This window comes from Canis lupus, chromosome 26, assembly GCF_048164855.1.
Source record: "Canis lupus baileyi chromosome 26, mCanLup2.hap1, whole genome shotgun sequence".
Taxonomy (NCBI): domain Eukaryota; kingdom Metazoa; phylum Chordata; class Mammalia; order Carnivora; family Canidae; genus Canis; species Canis lupus.
This window is the reverse complement of record NC_132863.1, coordinates 26791209-26813555: the sequence shown is the minus strand read 5'-3', so window position 1 is coordinate 26813555 and position 22347 is coordinate 26791209. Positions and strand designations below refer to the sequence as shown.

The 22347-nt window shown below is 39.4% G+C and overlaps 1 protein-coding gene across 7 annotated transcripts in view; it reads right to left on the bottom strand.

The window, feature by feature from the left end:
- The window catches only part of PHF20 (PHD finger protein 20), a 147136-nt gene that overhangs the window by 63465 nt on the left and 61324 nt on the right, over window positions 1-22347 (bottom strand). For 4 of the 7 annotated variants that reach the window (XM_072800811.1, XM_072800813.1, XM_072800812.1 and 1 more), the window contains 7 exons: window positions 21020-21191; window positions 19335-19419; window positions 12656-12735; window positions 8617-9004; window positions 3236-3349; window positions 2415-2603; window positions 1725-1904 (listed from right to left, as the gene is read on the bottom strand). In XM_072800811.1, the coding sequence (XP_072656912.1) occupies window positions 1725-1904; window positions 2415-2603; window positions 3236-3349; window positions 8617-9004; window positions 12656-12735; window positions 19335-19419; window positions 21020-21191 (1208 nt within the window). Of the gene's footprint in view, window positions 1-1724; window positions 1905-2414; window positions 2604-3235; window positions 3350-8616; window positions 9005-12655; window positions 12736-19334; window positions 19420-21019; window positions 21192-22347 lie in introns of those variants that run through there. The other 3 variants (XM_072800815.1, XM_072800816.1, XM_072800817.1) reach the window with 2 other exon arrangements.

The following is a 22347-nucleotide window of genomic DNA, read 5'->3' as shown; positions in this document are numbered from 1 at the left end:
AGCCTGCTTCTCCCTCTGCCTGTGTCTCTGCCTCATTCTCTCTCTCTCTCTGTGACTATCATAAATAAATAAAAATTAAAAAAAAAAAAAGTAAACTGTGAAAAGGTAAGGATATATATCATAATCCGTACAGTAACCTCTAAAACAAATGCTAAGAAGTACAGCTAATAGATAAATTAAAATGAAATTTAAAAAAGAAATCAATTAACCTAAAAAAACAGGAAAGATGGAAAAGAACAAGACACAGGGTAAACAGAAAACAAAAAGTAAATTGGTAGATCTAAAAGCAGCAATATCAATAATTACATTTAATGTAAACAAACTACACATTGCAGATAAAACCAAAATCCGGGATCCCTGGGTGGCGCAGCGGTCTGGCGCCTGCCTTTGGCCCAGGGCGCGATCCTGGGGACCCGGGATCGAATCCCACGTAGGGCTCCCGGTGCATGGAACCTGCTTCTCCCTCTGCCTATGTCTCTGCCTCTCTCTCTCTCTCTGTGTGTGACTATCATAAATAAATAAAAATTTAAAAAAAAATCCAACTAGGTACATACTATCTACAAAGGACACACCTTGAATTTAAAGACACAGTTATGTTGAAAGAAAAGTGGCAGCAATAGGTACACCATGCATACAGAAAGCAAAAGATAGCAAAAGTACCCGTAGTAGTATCACATAAGGCAGACTTCAAGTCAAAGCCTATTACCAAAGATAGCATATTTCACATTACAAAGGGGACAATTCATCCAGAGGACACAACGATGATAAATGTCTATGCCCCTAATAACAAAACTTCAAAATACATGGAAGCAAAACTGACAGAATTCTTTGGAGAAATAGACAAATAAATCCACAATCATGGTTAGAGGATTTTAACATCCCTCTCTTGGTAACTGATAGAATTAGATTTAAAAAAAAAAAAACAAAAACAAAAACAAAATCAATGAAGATATACGTTAGAAAAATATCAATCACCTTGACCTAATTGACATATATAGAACAGATATATAATAGCAGAACACACATTTTTTTCTTTCAAGTGTATATGGAACATTCACCCAGACAGATCATATGCTGAGCCATAAAATAAGTCCCAACAAATTTTAAAAGCCTGAAATCCTACAAAGTAAGTTCTGTGGCCAAAATGGAATTACATTACAAATCAGTAATAAGGTATCTTTAAAAACTGCAATACTTAGAAATGAAACCACACACTTCAAAGTAACCCATTATCAACAAATAAATCACAATAGACCTTGAATTGAATGAAAATGAAAATACAACATATCAAAATTTGTAGGAGGTAGGTAAAGCAGTGCTTAATTAGAAATTTCTAACTTTAAATGCTAATACTGGAAAAGAAAATCTAAAACCAATGACCTAAGTTTCTAGGAAATGTAAAGGAAGAAAAATAAGATCAGAACAGAAATTTTTAAAAAACCAAAAAAATAAAAAATAAAAAAAAGAGAAATCAATAGTATTTTTAAAAGACTGAAATTAAGGTAAAACATTGGTTCTTTGAAACCATCAACAAATTCATAAATCTCTAGCTATACTTATCAAAAGAGAGGGAACACTAACAATATCAGAAATGAAAAGGATATAGCATTAAAATTATAAGGTAGAAAAAAACAGCATTAAAAAAGTCCATTTCTTTAAATTCACAATCAAAGCAGAAGCCAAAGTATATGTAGAAGAGGATTAAGTTAACACTAAATAGGAACCTGCCACAGTAGAAATCTCTTGTAACTCAGCAAGAGGAGAAGTCGGTTCTGTCTTCATACTGTTTTCTCCCATTGACTTGCAGTTCAACTCCAAGCCTGCAGCCCCCAATCCATCACCAAAGGAGTGGCAAGTCAATGCAGATGAGACCTGGCCAGCTTCCAAAGGAGATTTCAACTGACCTAGAAGAAAAAAAGAAAGCCTAGGGAACATATATATATAATCAACCAAAAGTTCTACAGCAGACTAAGATATCTAGAGACTTTTTAGAGGAAGCCATTTACCTCACAGCACAAAAGAATACATTCACAGGTTCCAGCACATATAGCCAGAGCTATGAGCATCTCAAAGAAAAAGTCCAATAGGAGATCAAAGCAAATAGAGGATTTTCTGGAAGTGTTGACAAAAAGGCAGAAGCACTGGAGAGAGATGGTACCAGAAACACAGAGGACTCTAAGTACTATACCTCCAACCCAACATTCAGACATATACAAGTAAAAGCAATCACAAACATGTACAGAAAGTTTGTCTATTGAATCACCAATGAAGAACAGTATAAGAAATACTGCAACCCATTCAAAAACTTAATTTCAACACCATCTAAAACTTGTGGAAGGTAGTATACAATGATTTAGATTGGTTCTCACTAGACAGACAAGCTAGCAAGACAATTCTAGGACAAACTGACTCACCTTCTTCAGATTCCTTGGTACTGGATGATGTGTTTTGCAAAGGGTCAGTATTAACTGTATCAACCAAATCTGATACAACCAAGTCAGGATCTAGGATCTCGTGCGTCCCATTAGTGGACAGCCTGGAGGACCGTCTCCTTGTTAAGTCTTTGTCAGTGTTTTCCGAATAGGTTTTTGACTTTTCCTGGGCTATAAACCATTAAGAGAGTTATAGTCAAAAACCCAAGAAGAAATAACTCTGCTATTCCAGATTTCTGGGCTGATTACCTCCATAAGAGCTTTATAGAAACTTCCAGAATATAAAGGCAGTCCCTCTGGCCAGGATAGAATCATCCTTATTCATGGTCTGAATATCTCTTTTAAGGTCATTGCTCCAATCTTGACAACTAAGTTTTATTTTGGGGCTTCCCAACTTAAAAAAGTTTATGTACTAATCTCCAAAGTCAACAAGGTTTATAAAGCCTTAGAACTATCACACACTGTTTTTTGGAGCCAAAGTATTTTTTTTATCAATAAATAGCATTTCTAAAGTTTCATTCCACATATGAAATCTGTCCCTTCCTAAGCCATTAAATTTCCAATGGAAATGTAGTTTATGAGTATGAGGAGACACCACTGAATGCAACATTAATATAGTTTGTGCTTTGGGATTTATTTTTCTTCAAGCAAAATTCCTTCTTATCCAACCCAAACCATATACATTAGCTCCTGTGATCAAAAACATTAGAGCCTATATATAGGGAATAGGAAACATGAATACAGGGGAGGCTGACTCAATCAACATCAAGTTCTAGCCACACATACATAAACTGGAAACTCACATGAATTTTTGTCAAGCCGGGGACGTTTTAATGGGACTTCACTTCCTTTTGATATTTTCCGCCTTCTCAACTCCAGTGTTATTGGTTGCAAAGTTTGAGAGTTTGAATCCACAGCTATAGTGTATATAAAACCACACAAAAGAAGTTATATAATTTCTTCATGTCTAAACCTCGTGATTATATATAAATAAAACACATACACACACACTTGCATGGTAAACAATCAAAGGGCTAATAAGAAAACAGAAGTATAATGGGTGAGAAACTACTTCTTTATGAGATGCTAACAACCTGTAGATTGACCTCCTTCATCTCTCTCCCTTTTTTAAGATTTATTTATATATTTAAGTAATCTCTATTGGGTAAAATGGGACTTGAAGTCATGACCCCAAGATCTCTTTAATACTAAGCCCCAGGGATGCCTGAGTGGCTCAGAGGTTGAGCATCTGCCTTTGCTCAGGGCGTGATCCTGGGATCCAGGATCGAATCCCACATCAGGCTCCCTGCATGGAGCTGCTTCTGCCTATGTCTCTTCCTCTCTCTGTCTCTTGTGAATAAAATCTTAAAAAAAAAAATTAAAAAAAAAATACTAAGCCCCAACATGACTACTTTTTTTTTTTTTTAAGATTTTATTTATTTAGGGGCGCCTGGCTGGCTCAGTTGGTTAAATGTCTGCCTTCAGCTCAGGTCATGGTCTTGGAGTGGAGTGCTGGGATCCAGCCCTGCTTCAGGCCCCCTGCTCGGCGGGAATCTGCTTCTCCTTCTCCCTCTGCTCCTCCTCCCACCTCTTACCCGCCCCCACCCCCACATGCCCCTTCCTTATGCTTGCTCTCTCAAATAAATAATCTTTAAAAAAAATATTTTAAAATTTATCTTAGAGAGAAAGCATGAGAGGTGGGGGTGGGGGTAGCAAGGGGACAGGAAGAAGTAGAATGCCCCTGAGCAGGGAGCCCTACAATATGGGGTTCCATCCAGGACCCTGGGATCATGACCTGAGCCAAAGGCAGACAGTTAACTGACTGAGCCACCCAGGCACCCCCAACATGACTACTTTAAAAATATGAAGATACAAGGCCAATAAAAAAGTAATTTTTATCACCATCAAAACTTGACTTATCCAGGGATGCCTGGGTGGCTCCGCGGTTGAGCATCTGCCTTTGGCTCAGGGCATGATCCCAGAATTCAGGGATTGAGTCCCACATCAGGCTCCCTGCATGGAGCCTGCTTCTCCCTCTGCCTATGTCTCTGCTTCTCTCTCTCTCTCTCTCTCTCTCATAAAAAAATAAATAAATAAATGAAATCTTTTCTTTAAAATCTTAATAGAAAAAAACTTGATTTATCCAATACTCAGGAAATCCAGTATTCAGGCTAATTCCTAAGATGTATACCTGGGACTACAGCTTGAGTATTGTTTTCAATCTCTACTTGCTAAATTAGTTAGCTTGGCATTGGTTTTAGTTATGAGGGACCAAACAGAATGTCAACATTTATAAGCTCTTAAAAACAATTCCAGAAAAATCTCAGGAGACTATGCTATTTGATAGTCAGCAAGGTTGCTGATCCCAACAAATCCAGCTCTGACATAATTTAGCAGTGCAGAAACTAAATCCTTGGCTAGTACTCACTATTTTTAAACCCAATATTTTTTCATCAATATTTTTTTAAAGATTTTATTTATTTATTCATGAGAGACAGAGAGAGAGAGAGAGAGAGAGGCAGAGACCCAGGCAGAGGGAGAAGCAGGCTCCATGCAGGGAGCCCAACACAGGACTCGATCCCAAGCCCCCAGGATCACGCCCTGCGTTGAAGGCAGTGCTAAAACGCTGAGCCACCTGGGCTGCCCTTTTCATCAGTTTTTTTAGGATTTTATTTATTTATTTATTTATTTATTTGAGAGACAGACCGACAGCATGAGAGGGGTGGAGGGGAGGGGCAGAGGGAGAGGGACAAGCAGGCTCCTGCTGAGCAGGGAGCCCAATATGGGGCTCGATTCCAGGACCTTGGGATCATGACCTGAGCTAAAGGCGTAGACGCTCAACCAACTGAGCCACTCAGGCACCCCTGAAACCCAACATTTAGGAAACTCTCCCAGTCATGAAAGATGAGAATGCAAAAAAACAGAAGAAAAAAACAAAAGAAATGAAAGTAGGAAGCTTTGGGGGGAAGGCAGGGCTAAGGGGTCTAATGAAGGCTGAAGGGAGAAAGAGGAAGAAAGGGGGAAGGGGTAGAGTGGGGCACAGAGGGCTGTGGGTTTGGGGAATGGGGAAGACGACTCACTGAAGCCCAGAAGCTTGAGATCGGCCATGTTGAAAGGCCCAAAAAGAGACAGGGCTGAGCTCTGAGGAGGCAAACCTAATGAGTATGCTGAACTCTTTGGCTCTTCCTGTATTCAATTATTCCCAATGTGCCAACATTATTTTGTTCCAAGTGGTGAGAACTTGGAAATCATACACATTCCAAATTAAACACAAATACAAACAACTCTCCCTAAAAAGCTCAGATTCTATTCCAATCAAATCCATAAAATTTAGAGAGCCCAATGCTCTACTGGGTCAACGAACTTATTCCAAACAATTTCAAAAGGAGATTTGAACTACATATAAGATATTTGGTTAGCATTCTTCACTTTGATACCACATACAAACCAGGGCTGACTACACAGAACAGTAGTGTTTCCCAAACTCTTCTTATGGTAAGAATCATCTAGGAAGGATGTTAACAATTCCAGAGATTCTGACTGGGGACAAATGCCTCAAGCAAACCTGGAAAACACCATTTCTCTATTATATCAATCCTATCTGGCATGAAATCTTACACTTATGAAATGAAAGCAATAAACTGAATGCCCCCCCCCCAACTTTTTCAGTCTGAGCAAAGTAATGTGGCTTCAAAGGAGCAGTTGGCAAAGTTGAGTACGACGACCCCAGCACATATTTTCCCAAGGGTACAAGCCACAGCATGAACAGCTAAAGGGGAATCCATTTCAGAGCATTCAATTCCCATATATATGTTTTCCAAAGCTGAGATGAGGACACATCATACTTCTACCAGTTTTCATTTTCTACCCCTCCTTACATAAATGCCCTTCTCCCACTTAATTAAAAACACCTGCCTAGGGGATCCCTGGGTGGCTCAGTGGTTTGGTGCCTGCCTTTGGCCCGGGGCACGATCCTGGAGTCCCGGGATCGAGTCCCACGTCGGGCTCCCGGTATGGAGCCTGCTTTTCCCTTTGCCTGTGTCTCTGCCTCTCTCTCTCTCTATGTCTATCATGAATGGATAGATTAAAAAAACAAAACAAAACAAAACAAAAGACCTGCCTAACATTCTTCCTACATATTACCCTGGTACACTGCCCGGGGGTTTAAAACCTCCAGACTTTGTCCACTGGAGTTCCTCATTTGAACACGGAACTCAGAGTAAGTTTCTCAATTCTCCCAAGTATGGTTTACAACTAGTACCATTCTCCAGGCACCTGGGTGGCTCAGTGGATGAGCGTATGCCTTCGGCTCAGGTCGTGATCCCAGGATCCTGGGATCAAGTCCCACATTGTGCTCCCCACAAGGAGCCTGCTTCTCCCTCTGCCTATGTCTCTACCTCTCTCTGTGTGTCTCTCATGAATAAATAAATAAAATCTTAAAAAAAAAAAAAAAACTAGTACCATTCTCAGTGCAAGGAAAAGAAGTCAATTCATTATGGATGCCTTGGGCAATTGGGGTTTAATTCTCTCCCAGAACCCCGTGGAGAAAGCCAGTGAATTGAGGCCAGTGCTGTCCAACAGAAATATAACAAGAGCTACAAATGCAAGTCACATGTGCAATTTTCAAATTTTTACTTTGAAAAGTGAATTTAAAGAATATATTCTATTTAACACAGTACAGCCAAAACCATTTTGACATGTAATCAACATAAAAAATTATTAATAAGACATTTTACGTTTTTTTGTACCTAGTATTTGAATTCCAGAGTATATTTTACACTCACAGCACATCTCAATTCAGACCACCCACATTTCAAGTGCTCAACAGCCCATGTGGCTAGTGACTACCATACTGGGTATTGCAGGTGTAGGCCATAATTAGGCCTAGAGACAATTCCAGCATGCTCAGCTTTTGAGAGCAAAACTCAGTTACAACAACTGAAGGATGGAGGTGGCTTAATTCATGTGGGAAGGAATCAATCTATATCTAATTTCCTACCTTAAAATTAGAACACAGACGTGAGGGTATCCCTCTTGGGTCCCCTCCCTCCTCAGGAGCTTTGTACTATCCCTTTGCTATCACTCAATAAAACTTAAAAATCAAACTCAGATGTGAGAAGGCTGTCTCCTGGGAATGAGTACTAATATCTATTTTAAGTAAATTAAGGCAGACTTTTTTCCCATAGAAATTAAGTCTGATGTAGCTGCCTGGATTGATAGGACTCACTTCGTATTTCACATCATGCAGGACCAATGAATGAGCTAACTCTGTAGTTCTGCAGTTTTAATGAAAATCTATGTCATATTTTATATTTTAAATATATCATTTGCAGCTATTTAAACTTGTGAGAAAAAATAGATATCACTCTAAAATGTACTAAAGGATTCAGTTTTTCAATATTCATGTAGGAGATATGCAAGCAAGAATGTGTGAAGCCCACTGCCAGATTATCATAGCCTGCATTCATTCAGTCTAGCAATCCTGAGGGTTCTTCATGCCACTGAACTGATCTAGAGAAGGAGTGTTTGACCTAGGAAGAAATTCAGGATGTGTTTTACTGTTGGTTGTTCTTGAAAAATTCCAAATTTCAACTTTTTAAAATAGCTATACATTCTTTCCTAAATCTGTACCTTTTAACTTTTACCGATTAGCCATCTCAATTTTTTATTTAGACTGTGAAAATGTCCAATTCATAATCACTCTCCAGAGAGTTCAACTTCACAACGCACCCATGTTTCCCCTAGGTCCAGTGTTCTTTAATCCAGCCTTTGTCAAGAACCCACATCTAATTACTTCTTCTCTTTCAGGTCTCTCAGGAAAACTATTATTTCCTAATCCCTGTTCTACTAAGCTTACTTAAACTGAGATCATTCAAATAGGCACAGGGAAAAGGCCTTAGCTTACTAGGTTTTACCATATAAGCTGAAGCATCTAGCGAACAGTTATGTACCACCCCAGAAGCTTAGTAGTCAAGGACATGTTTTCCAACTTACATTCATCTGGATACATGCCTCCCTTAAAATCCAACTCCACAGACACAACTTGTTTTCAGATCACAGGATGATTCAGTCAGTCACAAAAATGAAGAACTGAAGTATGGAAGTGATAAAGAACTACCAAGAGTCACAGAAGAAAACACTGGCATTGCCCAATACAGACACCCACCCCCCCTAGTAAACTCACCAGTAGGAGCTATGGAAGGGGGCCTGCCTCGTTTTCGTTTTGGCTCCCTCAAGTTTTCTTGTGGACTCTTCACAATGTCATTTTCAGGTTTTTTATCCACTTGAGCATCTCCAGAGTACTCTCTGTCATTTTCTGAAATATTCTCCTTATCTTCCTTCTCGTTCTTGGGAAGGCTTTTCTCAGACACCTTCCCCTTTTCAGAACAGATTAACTTTCCTTCTTTATCAGGCTGCTTGGGTCGCTTTTCTGTCTTTAAGGCTTTGTCCTCTTTGTCATTCTTCACATTGACAGTGGCTTTTCTTTGCTCTTTAAACTTCTCTCGTTTATCAGGAGATGATGGAAGACTTTTGTGATCTGTTTCTTTAGGCCTAGCATTACCCACAATATTCTAAAATGAGCAAAATAGCGATGAAACACACTTTGTGATTACTTGCAAATATTAAATCAGATGACTTTTTTTTGCAAACTTATGAAGACAAATTAAAACAAGACATATGCTATGTCACATAATGGGAAGAACCACTAAAAATATCCATCCATACTCTGAAGCTTGAGAACCGATCCTGAATTTAAAAAAAAAAAGGTCAGGTTCAATTCTTTCTGAGATAGAGTGATCTCCCATATTTTGATTAATAAGTCACTAGATAATTAAAGGGACAAATACCCCAGTGACCTCTTCTGCAAAGCAATCTTTCTGACAGAGGTATTCTAAGAAAATGCCTCCAAGCTACACCTTTCTAACCCCAAGCATGACTACACAGACCCAGGGCCTTTCAGAGGCCCGGCTCAGTTTGCCAGTGGATGCTAATGCCCTGCGTAGAGAAGAACACAAACTAGTAACTGGAGGCTGAACAGGAAAGCTATAAAGACTGTCCAACTCAGAAGCAGGGTCTTTGTTTCCTCAACCAGGTAGAGACTGTGCCCAATCCAACAAAGGTACCTACTGTGCTCCTGAACTACTAAGTTTTTGTCCACTGAACAGAAGTACTACTTGGTTACTTTCCTCCTAAATAACTTTTTAAAGAATTCATTCTAAAAACCTGTGTCCTAGTAGGACTGTCTCATAATAAATCCAGCTCTGAAAGCTCTGGACTTTCTAAAACTACAATTAAGTTTGTGTATGTATCTCTCTTCCAAGACCTCTAGAGAACCACCATATCATGTTCACGTGGAATTCCCAGCACCTAGCACACACAAGACACACAGATCTCTCCCTAAAGCTGGAAGCAGTGCCTAAATATTCAGGGAATAAATGTCTAATTTGTCTCATCAGGAAAAATAATAAGCAAGGAGAATCCTTGTGATTAGAGCCTAGAAGGAAATATTTTTTCAAGCCCCCAAATTTTCTGAAAGCAGGTTTGAGAACAAGCACTCCTCAGTAACTGCTGGCAGAACTACAAATTATAACCACCCTGGTGGAGAGAAAAAACATGTTACCAGTTTGTGTCAAAAGATTAAAAGTTTATACTTTTGAACTAGAATGAATTCCTAGAAATGGAATTTTCTAACAGAATAATTGGATTTGTACATCCAGATTTACAAATATCCTTATAAGTGACCATTAGGTAATTAGTTACACACAGTACAGTTATAGGCATATTACAGAAGCCATATTCTCATTCACTATTAAGAACTTAAGAAAATGTTATTTCGTTAAAAGAGCAAGATATACCCCCTTTAGAACAAAAAGAGAGCAAAATGTAAAACAGTAATACACTATATGACCCCAGTTTTGAAAATATATTTAACAAAAAACACAGGATATACACCAATATGCTAAAAGCAATTGTATTTAGACAACAGAATTATATCATTTTTATTTTCTTTGTGCTTTTCTATAGTTTACAAATTTTCTACAGCTAATGTATTATTTTTATAACTTCAAAAAAATGTTTCTAATATATAAATTATCAAAACATTTAGAGGAGTATGATGACACAGAAAAAAACCTCAATCTATTCTAATAATACATGAAGAAAGCTTTAAAAGTTGTCTGCAACAGATATTTTTAAGAAGTTAAAGCTTTGGAGATGCATGACCATCCACTGCCATGGCCAGACCAGGGGCTACTTTCCACCACTTGGGTAGCTTTCCACCACTTGGGTAGCTTGACTAGAGCCTTAGGCTTGGCCTCCTACAAGATGCAGGGCCCCCAGTTTCCAGATGCCTAGGGGAAGGAGCTCTTCGACAAGGCCAAAAAACACCACTTCTTACACAGCCTGGCCCTGTTAGGGGTGCCCTGTTGCAGAAAGGCCCTGGGGGCCGGGTTACTCCTGTCTGGAACGACTTTATTCTGCACCAGCTTTTACCATTAGGCAGAATAGAGACTCAGCATCCATACTTTGGCCCCTGTGGAAGGAAGACTGCTAATCTTGGGCTGGCTTATCTTGGCTCTCTGAGCTTCCTTGTATTTAATTTTTGAGTACTTTTTTAAGAGTTGAAGCAGGGAGGGGATTAAAAGAGAAAGGCATATTTAAAAAAATAATAATAAAAAGAACCCTAGATTCTTAGAGTTAAAGAGAACTGAGAAGTCATTTACCCAAATACAATGCTGTCTTGGAAGAAAAAAACAAACACAAGCAGGAACCATGGACCTATACCTGACCACCTTGCAGGTCGGAGGTGAGGTGAGACACTCACGGATAGCTGGGGATTGGGAACAGAAGCACCCACAAATCCACACTGGGTAAGGTGCTCATCTCAAACCCAAAGCCCCACAAGTGCTACCAATTTATTCAGTGTGGCAGAGTAAACAGCTGAATGTTATCTAGACTTCCATTTGGGGAGGTTCTAGATACAATCTGACAATTCTGAACAAGTTATTAATATAGTCCTCTATCTATATTAACTCATTCCACAAACTCAATAGAAAAATTGCCAAATTTAAAAATTGCCAAAATAACACTTTATTTATTTTAAAAATTTTAAGTAACCTCTACACTGCATGTGGGGCTCAAACTCACAACTCTGTGATCAAGAGTCACATATTCTGATTGAGCCAGGCACTCCATAAAATAACATTTTAGAGTATTATACAGTAGCTCCTTAGATGCCTGAGGGACAAATAATCACAGAGAAAACACCTTCAGGGCTAAAGCTTTATAACTGTTTCAATTTTCTGAGAAGGAAGGCTGGCAAAAGGCAAAAACATTAAGGCTACTTTTTAAAGATATCATTTATCAAAAAAATGAAAGATATTACGTATCATAATCCTTTGAAGTCATCAAGTATATGTACAGAAGAATTTACTAAAATTTGTGATAAGTAGAAGTATTTGATCATAAGAAAAGACCCAACAAGCTCAAGCATCACCAAATACTGTCACATCAACAACTACCCATAGAGGTAACAATTAGTAACAATCAGAAGTTTTAAGAAATCAATATTCAAATTTTGATCTTGCTTTCCCCTCACCTATTTCATTAAGGCATAAACATGAAAAAGACTAAAGGGGAAAAAAGTATGAAAAGAGTAGACAACATTTCCAGATAGCTCCTATTTCCAATATCAAAACTCCTGTCCCATGTTCAAGCAAACTATGTGTGGTGACTGGGACAACAGGAAGTATAATTTTTAAACCAGGCATATCTAGCACAAGTAATTGCCATACTCAAGCCAAACCATAGTTCTGAAACCACCAAGTCATGGTCCTGAGCTGAAGGACAAAGTTAGAGGAGGAGAAAATACACTTTAGGCTTCCTCAAACATTAGCAAGTTCCCTATGATAAGTAACAGCTCTAGGGATATGGCACAAGGAGAGTGAAAAAAAGAATAATAACCCAAAGAGGTTTGAGAAAAGATAAGGAATACATGTAACAGGAAATGGCAGAGAGACCCAAATATTAATAATTTCTGAAAACCTGTGTATGGCTTTCTAGTGAAATTGTGTCAGGTGAAGGAAATAAAGACTTTGCCATCATAAACAAATGTAAAAATGAATGTTTTGAGAAACAAATGTTTCTCAAATGTCTGTATTTGAGAAACAAAACTACAATGTTAGTATTATTCATACCACAAAGCACAAAACCACATTTCTCACCTGATCTTTGGAAAAAGCTTTGACATGAATATGTTTGACAGTCTGAACTACTCCATCATAAAATTTCACAGTGTAAGTACCTAAAATTCAAGAAGATATCATGATTTAACTTGGCAGTTTCATGAAAGCAACAAAACTTTTCAAAGCATAAACAAAAGGGAACTCCAACCACAATAATAAATGTATGAGAATTAAAATCTTAAGAAACACATGCAGTTATTTATGTCCAAGATAATAACAAGTATGCATGCCTGCATTTCTTAGTCAAGATTACATAGTAAGTTTTCTCTTTATCTATACAGATCAAAATGCATCTGCTTTCTGATGGAAAAACAGAATTGCATTGAATTTAGTCCAAGAACAAAGAGCAGTAAAACAATTAAGAATATGAGGAAAATGCACATTTATTTATTGCTTGGTGAATTAATTTTTTATCAATTTTTATTTTCTGGGCTTAAGAGTGGTAATATCCTTTAAATCTTAAAAGAAACACGAGGGCTTACTACAGATATTATATTTTTAGAGGTCACATTAATCTCATAATCCATATGAATAACCTCATGTTACAGTATCTAAACAGGGACTTGGCCAAAACACTAAACGATCCCTGCAACATTGTCAGTTTTATTCCATTAGAAAAGAAATCACTCTGCTATAAGACTGAAGCCAAAAATCCAAATAATCTTCTTCCCAAATAAGGCATCCAACTACAATACAAAAGTTCTCATTAGTTGCACTCGAACCAACTCTTTCAAACTTTTGCATCTTAGAACCCACCTTTCCCCCGCCCCCCACCAGAACTTTTATTTTATTTTTTAGGTCCCAGGAATTAAAAAAAAAAAAATCATTGTTAATCTTGTCAAGATTACCAGTGAGCTACTGGTAATCACCTAATGGTTTACTATTGGTAAACATCATCAGTCAGTTTTCAAGATCAATTTCCCACCAAACAGGGAAGGGAAAAAAAAAAGCCTAAGGGCTGACAGCAAAAGAATGCAACAAGGGCTAAGACCTTCCAGCTAATTACTTCTTTATAAATTCTCTCCCCTCCCCACCCCACTCCAGCTCGCCACCAGTCTGAAATAGGTAGGGCCTGTCATTGGCTAGCTACCTCTAATGAAAGCTTTACTCTGTATTATTCAAAGTCCAATTCAATCTTAGCTCAATTATTTTCCAAACCTTGTTTGTCATTACCAACATATAATACCGCCCAACTCAAAGGGATGAGCTACTTGGCACCTAATGAAGCTACCTTGTGACATTTCCACCTCCACATCATCATCAAAGTATTTTCCTCTCTAAAATGTGCTACTCATTGGTCCTTAAGCACTTACCTCAAATGACCACAAGAGTTCTGTAAAAGCTTCCTGACTTCTTAGCTAGAAAGATTTTTCCCTGCTCTGATATTCTCAAATACTCATTTTGGCACCTTGCCTGCCTGCCCTCACGGAGAAGGCAGATCCCAAACCAAAGGCAGGCTATCTAAGGCCAGGGACCACATCCCACACTGATTTCTCTCTCACACAGCATCTGGTCCACTGTAGACCAGGGTTTCTCGAAGTATGGTGCCCAGACCAGCAGCATCAGCAACTCCTGCCAACTTTTAGAAATGTAAATTACCAGCACCACCCCCAAAAACTCCATGTGTTTTAACAAATGTTTCTGGTGATTCTAGTATACTGCCACAGAAAATTAGTAATTACCTATTGAACTTTACATGTGGTAATTACAAAATAAAGTTGATTATCTGTCACAAGTGTCACCAACACAGAACAAAGTGGCTAGTAAACTAGACACAAGGATATATAGTGATGCTTGATTGGTTAAAACAAGCAATTAGACATCAGGCTATGATAAAGGATTCTACATAAAGCCGCTCAGCAATAACTGATGAGTTCTTACAACAAAGGCCTGGGATCCTATCTTTCTGTCTCTATTGTAAGGGCACTGGCAAGCAAAGAAACAATGATAAGCAATACTATGGAACTCTAAACATACCCTTTTCAAGCAACCATGACATGGTTCTGGCCAGCCTGAGGATGGGGGCATTAAGAACCAACTCTCATTAAATCTTAAATATCAAGTGTGCCAATGAAACACCCAAGCCTATACCCCTTCAACTATCTTACCAGAAAGAAAGCTCCAATTATATCAAAATGAAAACTGTCTATTTTTATATACATTTCAAACATCCACAAGGACATTTTCAGCTATTTGTGGTAAATTTTAAAGCTTACTCCTGATGGCAGGCTCAAAAAGGAGGCCTTAAATGAAGGGCTGTGCCCTGAGTTCCATAAAGAGCTAAGCAGAGTTGGGATTAGAAGCTAAGCCTCTCTGCTGACCTCTGACCAGTTCTTCTTCCACCACCCCAAACTGCCTATTCCCCAAGTCCCTCAGCCTAAAGTCCAAACCACAGACCAGAGCATCAAAGGCCACTCTGAAATGACTCACATTATGGCCAAAGGTACTAAGGGATCACTGTCCTTAAGACAGCAATATCCTGGCCCAGACCCTTTTTACTTCCAAGAGTCATAAGGGATCATCTCAAAACTTTCTCCCTTGATCATGTACACAGCCTAACTTGGGCTTCAATAAATCAGAAGGAAAAAAATAACACATCCCATGGACAATGGTGGCCCAGGCCTATTTCTGAGAGGCCTCACATCTACTTTAATGGTTCCTATATAACTGAAAGAATGTCTTCCTGGGGTGCTTGGATGGCTCAGTTGGTTAAGCATCTCCCCTTAGGCTCAGGTCATGAACCTGGAGTCCCAGGCTCCCTGCTCAGTGAGGAATCTGCTTTTCCCTCTCCCTCCCTTCCCCACATAGAAGGTAAGAGCAAAGCTAGCACCTGCATGTGTGGGCCTAAATCTTCCTTTTATTTCTGTGCAAAGCTGTTCACACAGTCCCCACATTTCAAATGTAGGATCAGTTACAGCATGAAGAAGACAAAAAATAGTAACTGCTTCAACAAGAGACTCTAGAAATAAGATCATTTCTATAGAATCTCCTGTTATGAATGCAGACTTTAGGCACTGGACTGAAGATTGAACTAAGGGAACAGGGGACACGTGACTTAAAGAATATGAATAATTTCAAGGAAGAGGGACCTGATTCGCCTGTTTACTTGAGTTAAAGAATCACAGATCAACAGGAAGGAACAATTCCTCATTTTGTTGAAAATGCAAACCTACTTTCTGTTTCCCCCAGAGAACGTCGTGGAGAGCAGTGAGGCCCATGACCGGGGACACAATGCCCTGACACAAAAGTGGCTCTGCCATCTCCAGTATAACAAAGGAATGCTGAGCAGCCAGCCCCAGCAAAGAGCTGAGGTCAACTCACCAGAGATGGCTTCTGAACAAAGATTTCCTGGAAGCAGAATCCCATCTTTTACACCAGCACAGATGGAGGGGCTAACAAGGCTAACCATGGGTGGCTGCCTTCACATGCAATGATGCTTGACTGTCACTGCCAAAGAACTACTGCAGGTGAAAAGGGCTAAATAACATTGCACTGTCCTCCCCAGTTTCCAAGTGCTTAATTACTCCTTTAAGAAACTCTGAAGTTGCCTTTTAGGTATGTTTCAACTATGCCAGACTCCCAGCCCCAGCAGCCTCAACACTCAGCCTCAGGAAAGCCAACAAGAAGGTTAGGAGTGGCAAGAAAGTGACCCCAAGTCTTCCAAAGATTAATCTATAGGGTGTGACTTCATTGTATGCCCAGCTTCTCCTAGCAGAACCAACAACACAGAATGACTTTTATAGGAAATAAAGGGGGTACCTTGCCAGCAGAGCTTTTCCTCACAGTGCCATTAGGCTGTGGTGGCCCCTGCTGCAGATGAAATGGAGGCAGAGTAGAAAATACCAGGCAAAGAGTGAAAAACAGAACCCAGCATTGTCTTTCTCCATCCTGCAATTACTAGAATCATACTAGAAACATACTAGAACTAGAAACTGTCCACCAGCTCCCATGAATAAAATCTAACCCAAAGGCAGCACCTAAAAGTCATTATTTCAAAATCAGGCACACATCTGAGATCTCATAAAGGTTAGCTTTCCTTCACAATCCAAAATGTGGCAATAATACTACCCAGCCAATTCCAATAACTTGCAGGATTTCCCCTCCCCTTTCCTCTCCTCTCCCTTCCAATTGGTCTCAAGACCAGTTAGGACTTCAGACCCAAGAACTCTAAGGAAAACTGGTTCTGGTAGAAATCTCCACTCATATTCAATGTCCTTCAGTTAACTAAAATTCACTGGACAGAATTCAGAGATTACAAAACCAATATTATTAGGGTGGCAAATGACTATTTTAGGGATAATCATTATATGAAGACTCCACCAGGGCTGCCCTGAAAATATGTTTTAAAACAACTTGCAAATCTCTGGTTGCCCCAGTTTAAAAGACATTTAAGGGCAGCCTGGGTGGCTCAGCGGTTTAGCGCCGCCTTCAACCCAGGGTGTGATCCTGGAGACCTGGGATCGAGTCCCATGTCAGGCTCCCTGCATGGAGCCTGCTTCTCCCTCTGCCTGTGTCTCTGCCTCACTTTCTCTCTGTGTCTCTCATGAATAAATACATAAAATCCTTTAAAAAAATAAAAGACATTTAAAAATCTTAACTATGGCTGATAAGGTGGCCAATGACTTTTAGTACTTAAATGATTATTTCAAAAAACTCCAGACCCATCCACATACACACACACACACACACACACACACACACACAGAGTAACTGCAGACAGGGGTCCCTCTCTCCTCCCATTATTATTTATCTGCACCCTTCTATTCCTGTACTGCCTCCTCCTGGCAACTCTATAGCAACACCTATTTCATACTGCCTTGAAATAGTTTTCTCTCTCTTTTTTTTTTTTTTCCCCTTTAAATCCATGATGCCCAGCTTTGGGCTCTGCAGATATTAGATGCAAACAGTAGATTCCTAAGCCTCTACTGCCTCCACCAAGACAGCACCCTATCCCTCTGTGAGACTGCTCCCAAGGTTCCTCAAACCTCTTCCACAATCTGCATTTTCTCCTTTGCCACTTCCTCGTCCAACCCCCATGGCCTCCTTTCTATCTTCCATATGACTCCAGGACATCACAGGATCAAAAGAGAAATACTGCTTCCTTTCTACAACCTCCTTTATCTACAGTTACTACCCATAACTTTTATCTGATCTAAGGGCCAGCCATTTCTCCAAGGGAGCACACCTCCAGCGGATATTATACAGGACGAAAATATGATTAATCAGCATAAATCAACCTAATAGACTTTCTATGAAGATATAAAACACCTACATTTCATATCCTATGATTTAAATCCAGTAAGAGCAGAAAAAATTATTAATCTTGAAAATAAGACCCTGAAAAAGTAAACTGATTTACTAAAAAAGGCAGTTTAATAACATGTAAGCTAAAATATGTTTTTAGGCTAAAGTGATACATATGAAAAGTAGTAACAGAGGATTATATTGTGAACACAAGCTTATAAAAGAAATTCATGGAAATAAGAGAGTATCCAAAAAGACTTAATTAACCAGGAACTGGAGTATCAGTAACTGCTTAGACATCTTAAAAAAGATACAACCTTGCTTTGGAAGCCTGAGGCAACAGGAATGTGCTTACAGGATAATCTACATTTTAGCAGGGTTAACCCACACTGGCCTAACAGCTAGGGGCTTTGGGGTGGGGTGAATGTAGCAAAAGAGGAACAGAAAGTTCTGCCATATGCAAACATACGTTCATTTTTGACCATTTCAATCCATTCTCAGACAGTTTGGTCAGCCCCAGGTCCAGCATTTAACAGAGTGCTGAATGAATACCAAAATAACCTCACCAAATAAAAAGTCAATGTGACCTTATAGTCACTACTAACAGCGGTACTAAAAGGTATGACTAGCCTAAACATTCACTGGAGAGATCATGGACATATCATAAATATCCTGATAGGAAATGCCCATAAAAAGGTATCACTCAGACCCAGAGTCTATTCTCTCAGTGTCAGGATGCTGACCATGCATATTATCTTAATCCTTCTTTTGCCCTTGTACTAGCAAAATGAGACTCTTTGGGTCATGTTCCCAGTCTTGACTCCTCACAGGTTCTAAACTCTGGCAAAGGCATCCAAACTCAGTGCTCTAAATCCCAGGGGTCCAATTTCAACTAGCAACTTTGATATTACAGATCATCCTCAATCACATTGCATCCACAAGGCATTTTTTAAATAGGCTCCATACCCAATGTAGGGCTTGAATTCATGACCTGGAGATCCAGAGTCACATGCTCGACCGACTCAGCCAGCCAGGCACCCCCCACAAATCATATTAAGAAATGTTTATTAATGTTCATTTCTAGGTACAAATCATCAATTATATTAATAATTCATCAATTATATTAGGAACTCCTGGACAAGAAACTGCACACTTACTAGCACAGTGACTATTATGGATGAACCATAACTATTTTATAGAAAACTATTATGAAAATTTAGAAGATAATCAAAATTCCTCTTTTTAATCCAGCTTTCTCTCCATTTATAATTTCTTCCTAATTCTTCACATAGAGATTAACCTGAGAGAGAATTCCTAGGCAATAATTACATGCTGAAAATATACTATCAGACTCTAATATTACAAACTTCCCCCTAAGTCATGAATAAAAACAATTACAACTCAAATGCCTTACCGTCCTTGTTTACAGCAGTGACTTTGGCTGGGTAAAAACGACAATCAGACCAGCAAGCAAGGACCTGTTCGTTTATTTGAAATTCCTAAAAGGCATTAAAAAAACAAAAAAAAAAGACCTGTTACTAATCCAATTTCATAGGACGCATATAGTACCAGATTCTGTGAGAGAGGCTGGGTTGACAATAGTGGGAGATGGAGATAGCTACTGGGATGGAGGAAGATGTTTTCTGCTGCTCAAAACTGTAGAAAAACCAAAAGGGCTGGAAAACAAGACTCTTCCTGTCCTAGGTCTGGCCAGGCATAGCACAGCACTGATGATACCTCCGACACTGACCCTGAGCCCAGGACCACTAGGAACACCCACTATATGAGTTGGAAGGAGGGAAGCTACCGCAGCTTAGGGGAAACCACATTCACGCCACCTAATGCCACCCCACATATTTAAAGGGTCTGTTGCCAAAGGAAGCACCCATTCACCTTTAATATTTCATACAATTTTCCCAGCACACAGTTTACACTGATACAGTTTATAGAATGAATATGAGCAAACAAATTGGACAACAGGAAACAATATTAAATGGGGGCAGGGGTGGGGAAGGAATGACACACACAGACAGCAAGAGTTCAAGTTTCCTGGCCAGGATTCAAATGAAAAACAGAATCCAGGACTGAGTCAGATCCAAAGGCAGCAGAATTTCTACAGATGTCTCAATGCCTGTTTAAAAAACTCAAAAATAATACTTAATTCTTCATTCTGAAATCAGTAAAAGCTCCAGGCACAGCAATGAAATTTAGAAAAAGGAATATAGTCCAATTCCAAGATTTTCAAGAGTTTTTTTTCTTTTTAAGGTAGACTCCACACCCAATGTGGGGCTCGAACTCATGACAAGATCAAGAGTCACACACTCTACCAACTAAGCCAGCCAGGTACCACTCCAGAGTTTATAAAAGGGAGTGCCTGAGTGGCTCAATTGGTTAAGCGTCTGCCTTTGGCTAGTCATAATCTCAGGATCCTGGAATCCAGCCCCACGCTGGATCAGCAGGGATTCTGCTTCACTTCTCCTTTTCCCTGTACCCCTCCCCATGCTTACACCTGTGCACGCGCTCTCTCTCTCTCTCTCTCTATAACTTTTTTAAAGTTTTTATTTATTTATTCGTGAGAGACAAAGAGAGAGAGGCAGAGACAGGTAGAGGGAAAAGCAGGCTCCATGCAGGGAGCCCGATGTGGGACTCGATCCCAAGACTCCAGGATCACGCCCTGAGAGGAAAGCAGGCACTCAACCGCTGAGCCACCCACGCGTCCCAAATAAAATTTTTTTTAAAGTTTATGTAAGACTTGATATGAGGCTCTATATGGAATGACTGCTTAATAAATGGCCAGACAACAAGTAAGTTTAATAAATGATCCAAAGGGATACAGTGGTTTGAAAGAAAGAGATAAGGTCCCCATTCATCTTCAAGGCTTTTCAGTCAAGTTAGTTTATGAGCTGTCATGTCAATCACATCATACAGATGACAAATGAGATCTTCAAGAGCCCAGGTGCCATGGAAATCTCAGGGTTGTAACTACAGGCCTAAATAAGGATTGGTCCCCAGCTGCTACTGACTTTCACACTGAACATCAAAGGCTGGAACATAAAGTACTCAACGGCTGACCCAGCTCATTACAGATTTGATACTCACAGAAGATCCTTCATCTTCATGTAAGCCCTCTTTCCTCAGCTGTATTTTCTCTAAAGGACGTAAATAAGGACTGTCCCAGCAAAACCACTCATCATAACGATGATTCCAACGCTTGAAATGGATGAGTACTTTTCCTTCTTCGTAGTCAATGTCTTCTATGTGAGCTGGATACCTGAGTCAGAAAAAAAAGTTAAACGCCTTTAATATCTACTCAAAATATCCAAAATAGTACCCTGCCAAACCTCTTCCCAAAGGACTACATTACCAAAGTACTAAATAAAGCCTACCATTTAGAGACTCTGTGTAATTGCATCAAATTGCAAGTTATGGAGGCTAACAGACTTGAGGTCCAAATCCCAACCTGGACATTCGTTAGTTTATGAATTATTAAACTGACTTTTCAGAGCCTGAGTTCTGTCATGTAGAAGAAGGATACCCAGAAACTCAGTTATAGTGCAAGTTAATTAAACCAGATGACATACACACAGACCAGAGCACAAAGGAAGCAGGAAGCAAACATTTAACAACTAGATTATATTTTATATGTGCCAATAAATTAGAATGACCATGCAACCCAGACTGTATTAGATAGCCTCAATTTAAGAATGTTACAATCCATATAGAATACCATACAGCTGTTAAAAAAACAAAATGGTTCTATGTCATGATATGGAAAGCTCTCTCAAGATAAACTATTAAATGAAAACAGCAAGGTACAGAACATTGTGTATGGTAAGTTATTGTTTATTTTTTAAAAGAAAAAGTAGGAAAAAGTAGGGGTGTCTGAGTGAAACACCCGACTTCGGCTCAGGTCATGATCTTGGGGTCCTGGGATCAAACCCCACACTGGGCTCCTTGCTCAGTGAGAGTCTGCTTCTCCCTCTGCGCCCCCCCCCCAACTCATGCTGTCTCTCTCTCTCAAACAAATAAATCTTTACCAAAAAAAAGATGAAAAGTATGTTTATATATGCTTAAATATGCATTAAAATATCTTACACAAGAATCTAACAATGGTTACTTATAGAAGTATGGTCAGGTCAACAGTTCAACAGTTTACCCTCCTTCCAGACCAAGAATTGGAAAAACCAACAACTACATTTCCCTGACTCCCTAATCAACTGGCAATCAAGGTCATGAAGACTCGACAGGTTTAGAGGCAACTGTAGTGGCCAAATCCAGAGCTCCTGTGCAGGGCCTCTCAAACTGTAACATAATGCAGATCATCAGAGGATCTTGTTAAAATGCAGATTCTGATTTACCAGGTGGAGCTAGAGCCTTAGAGCTTTAAACAAGCAAGCTCTCTGGTAATACTGATGTACTGGTCTGCA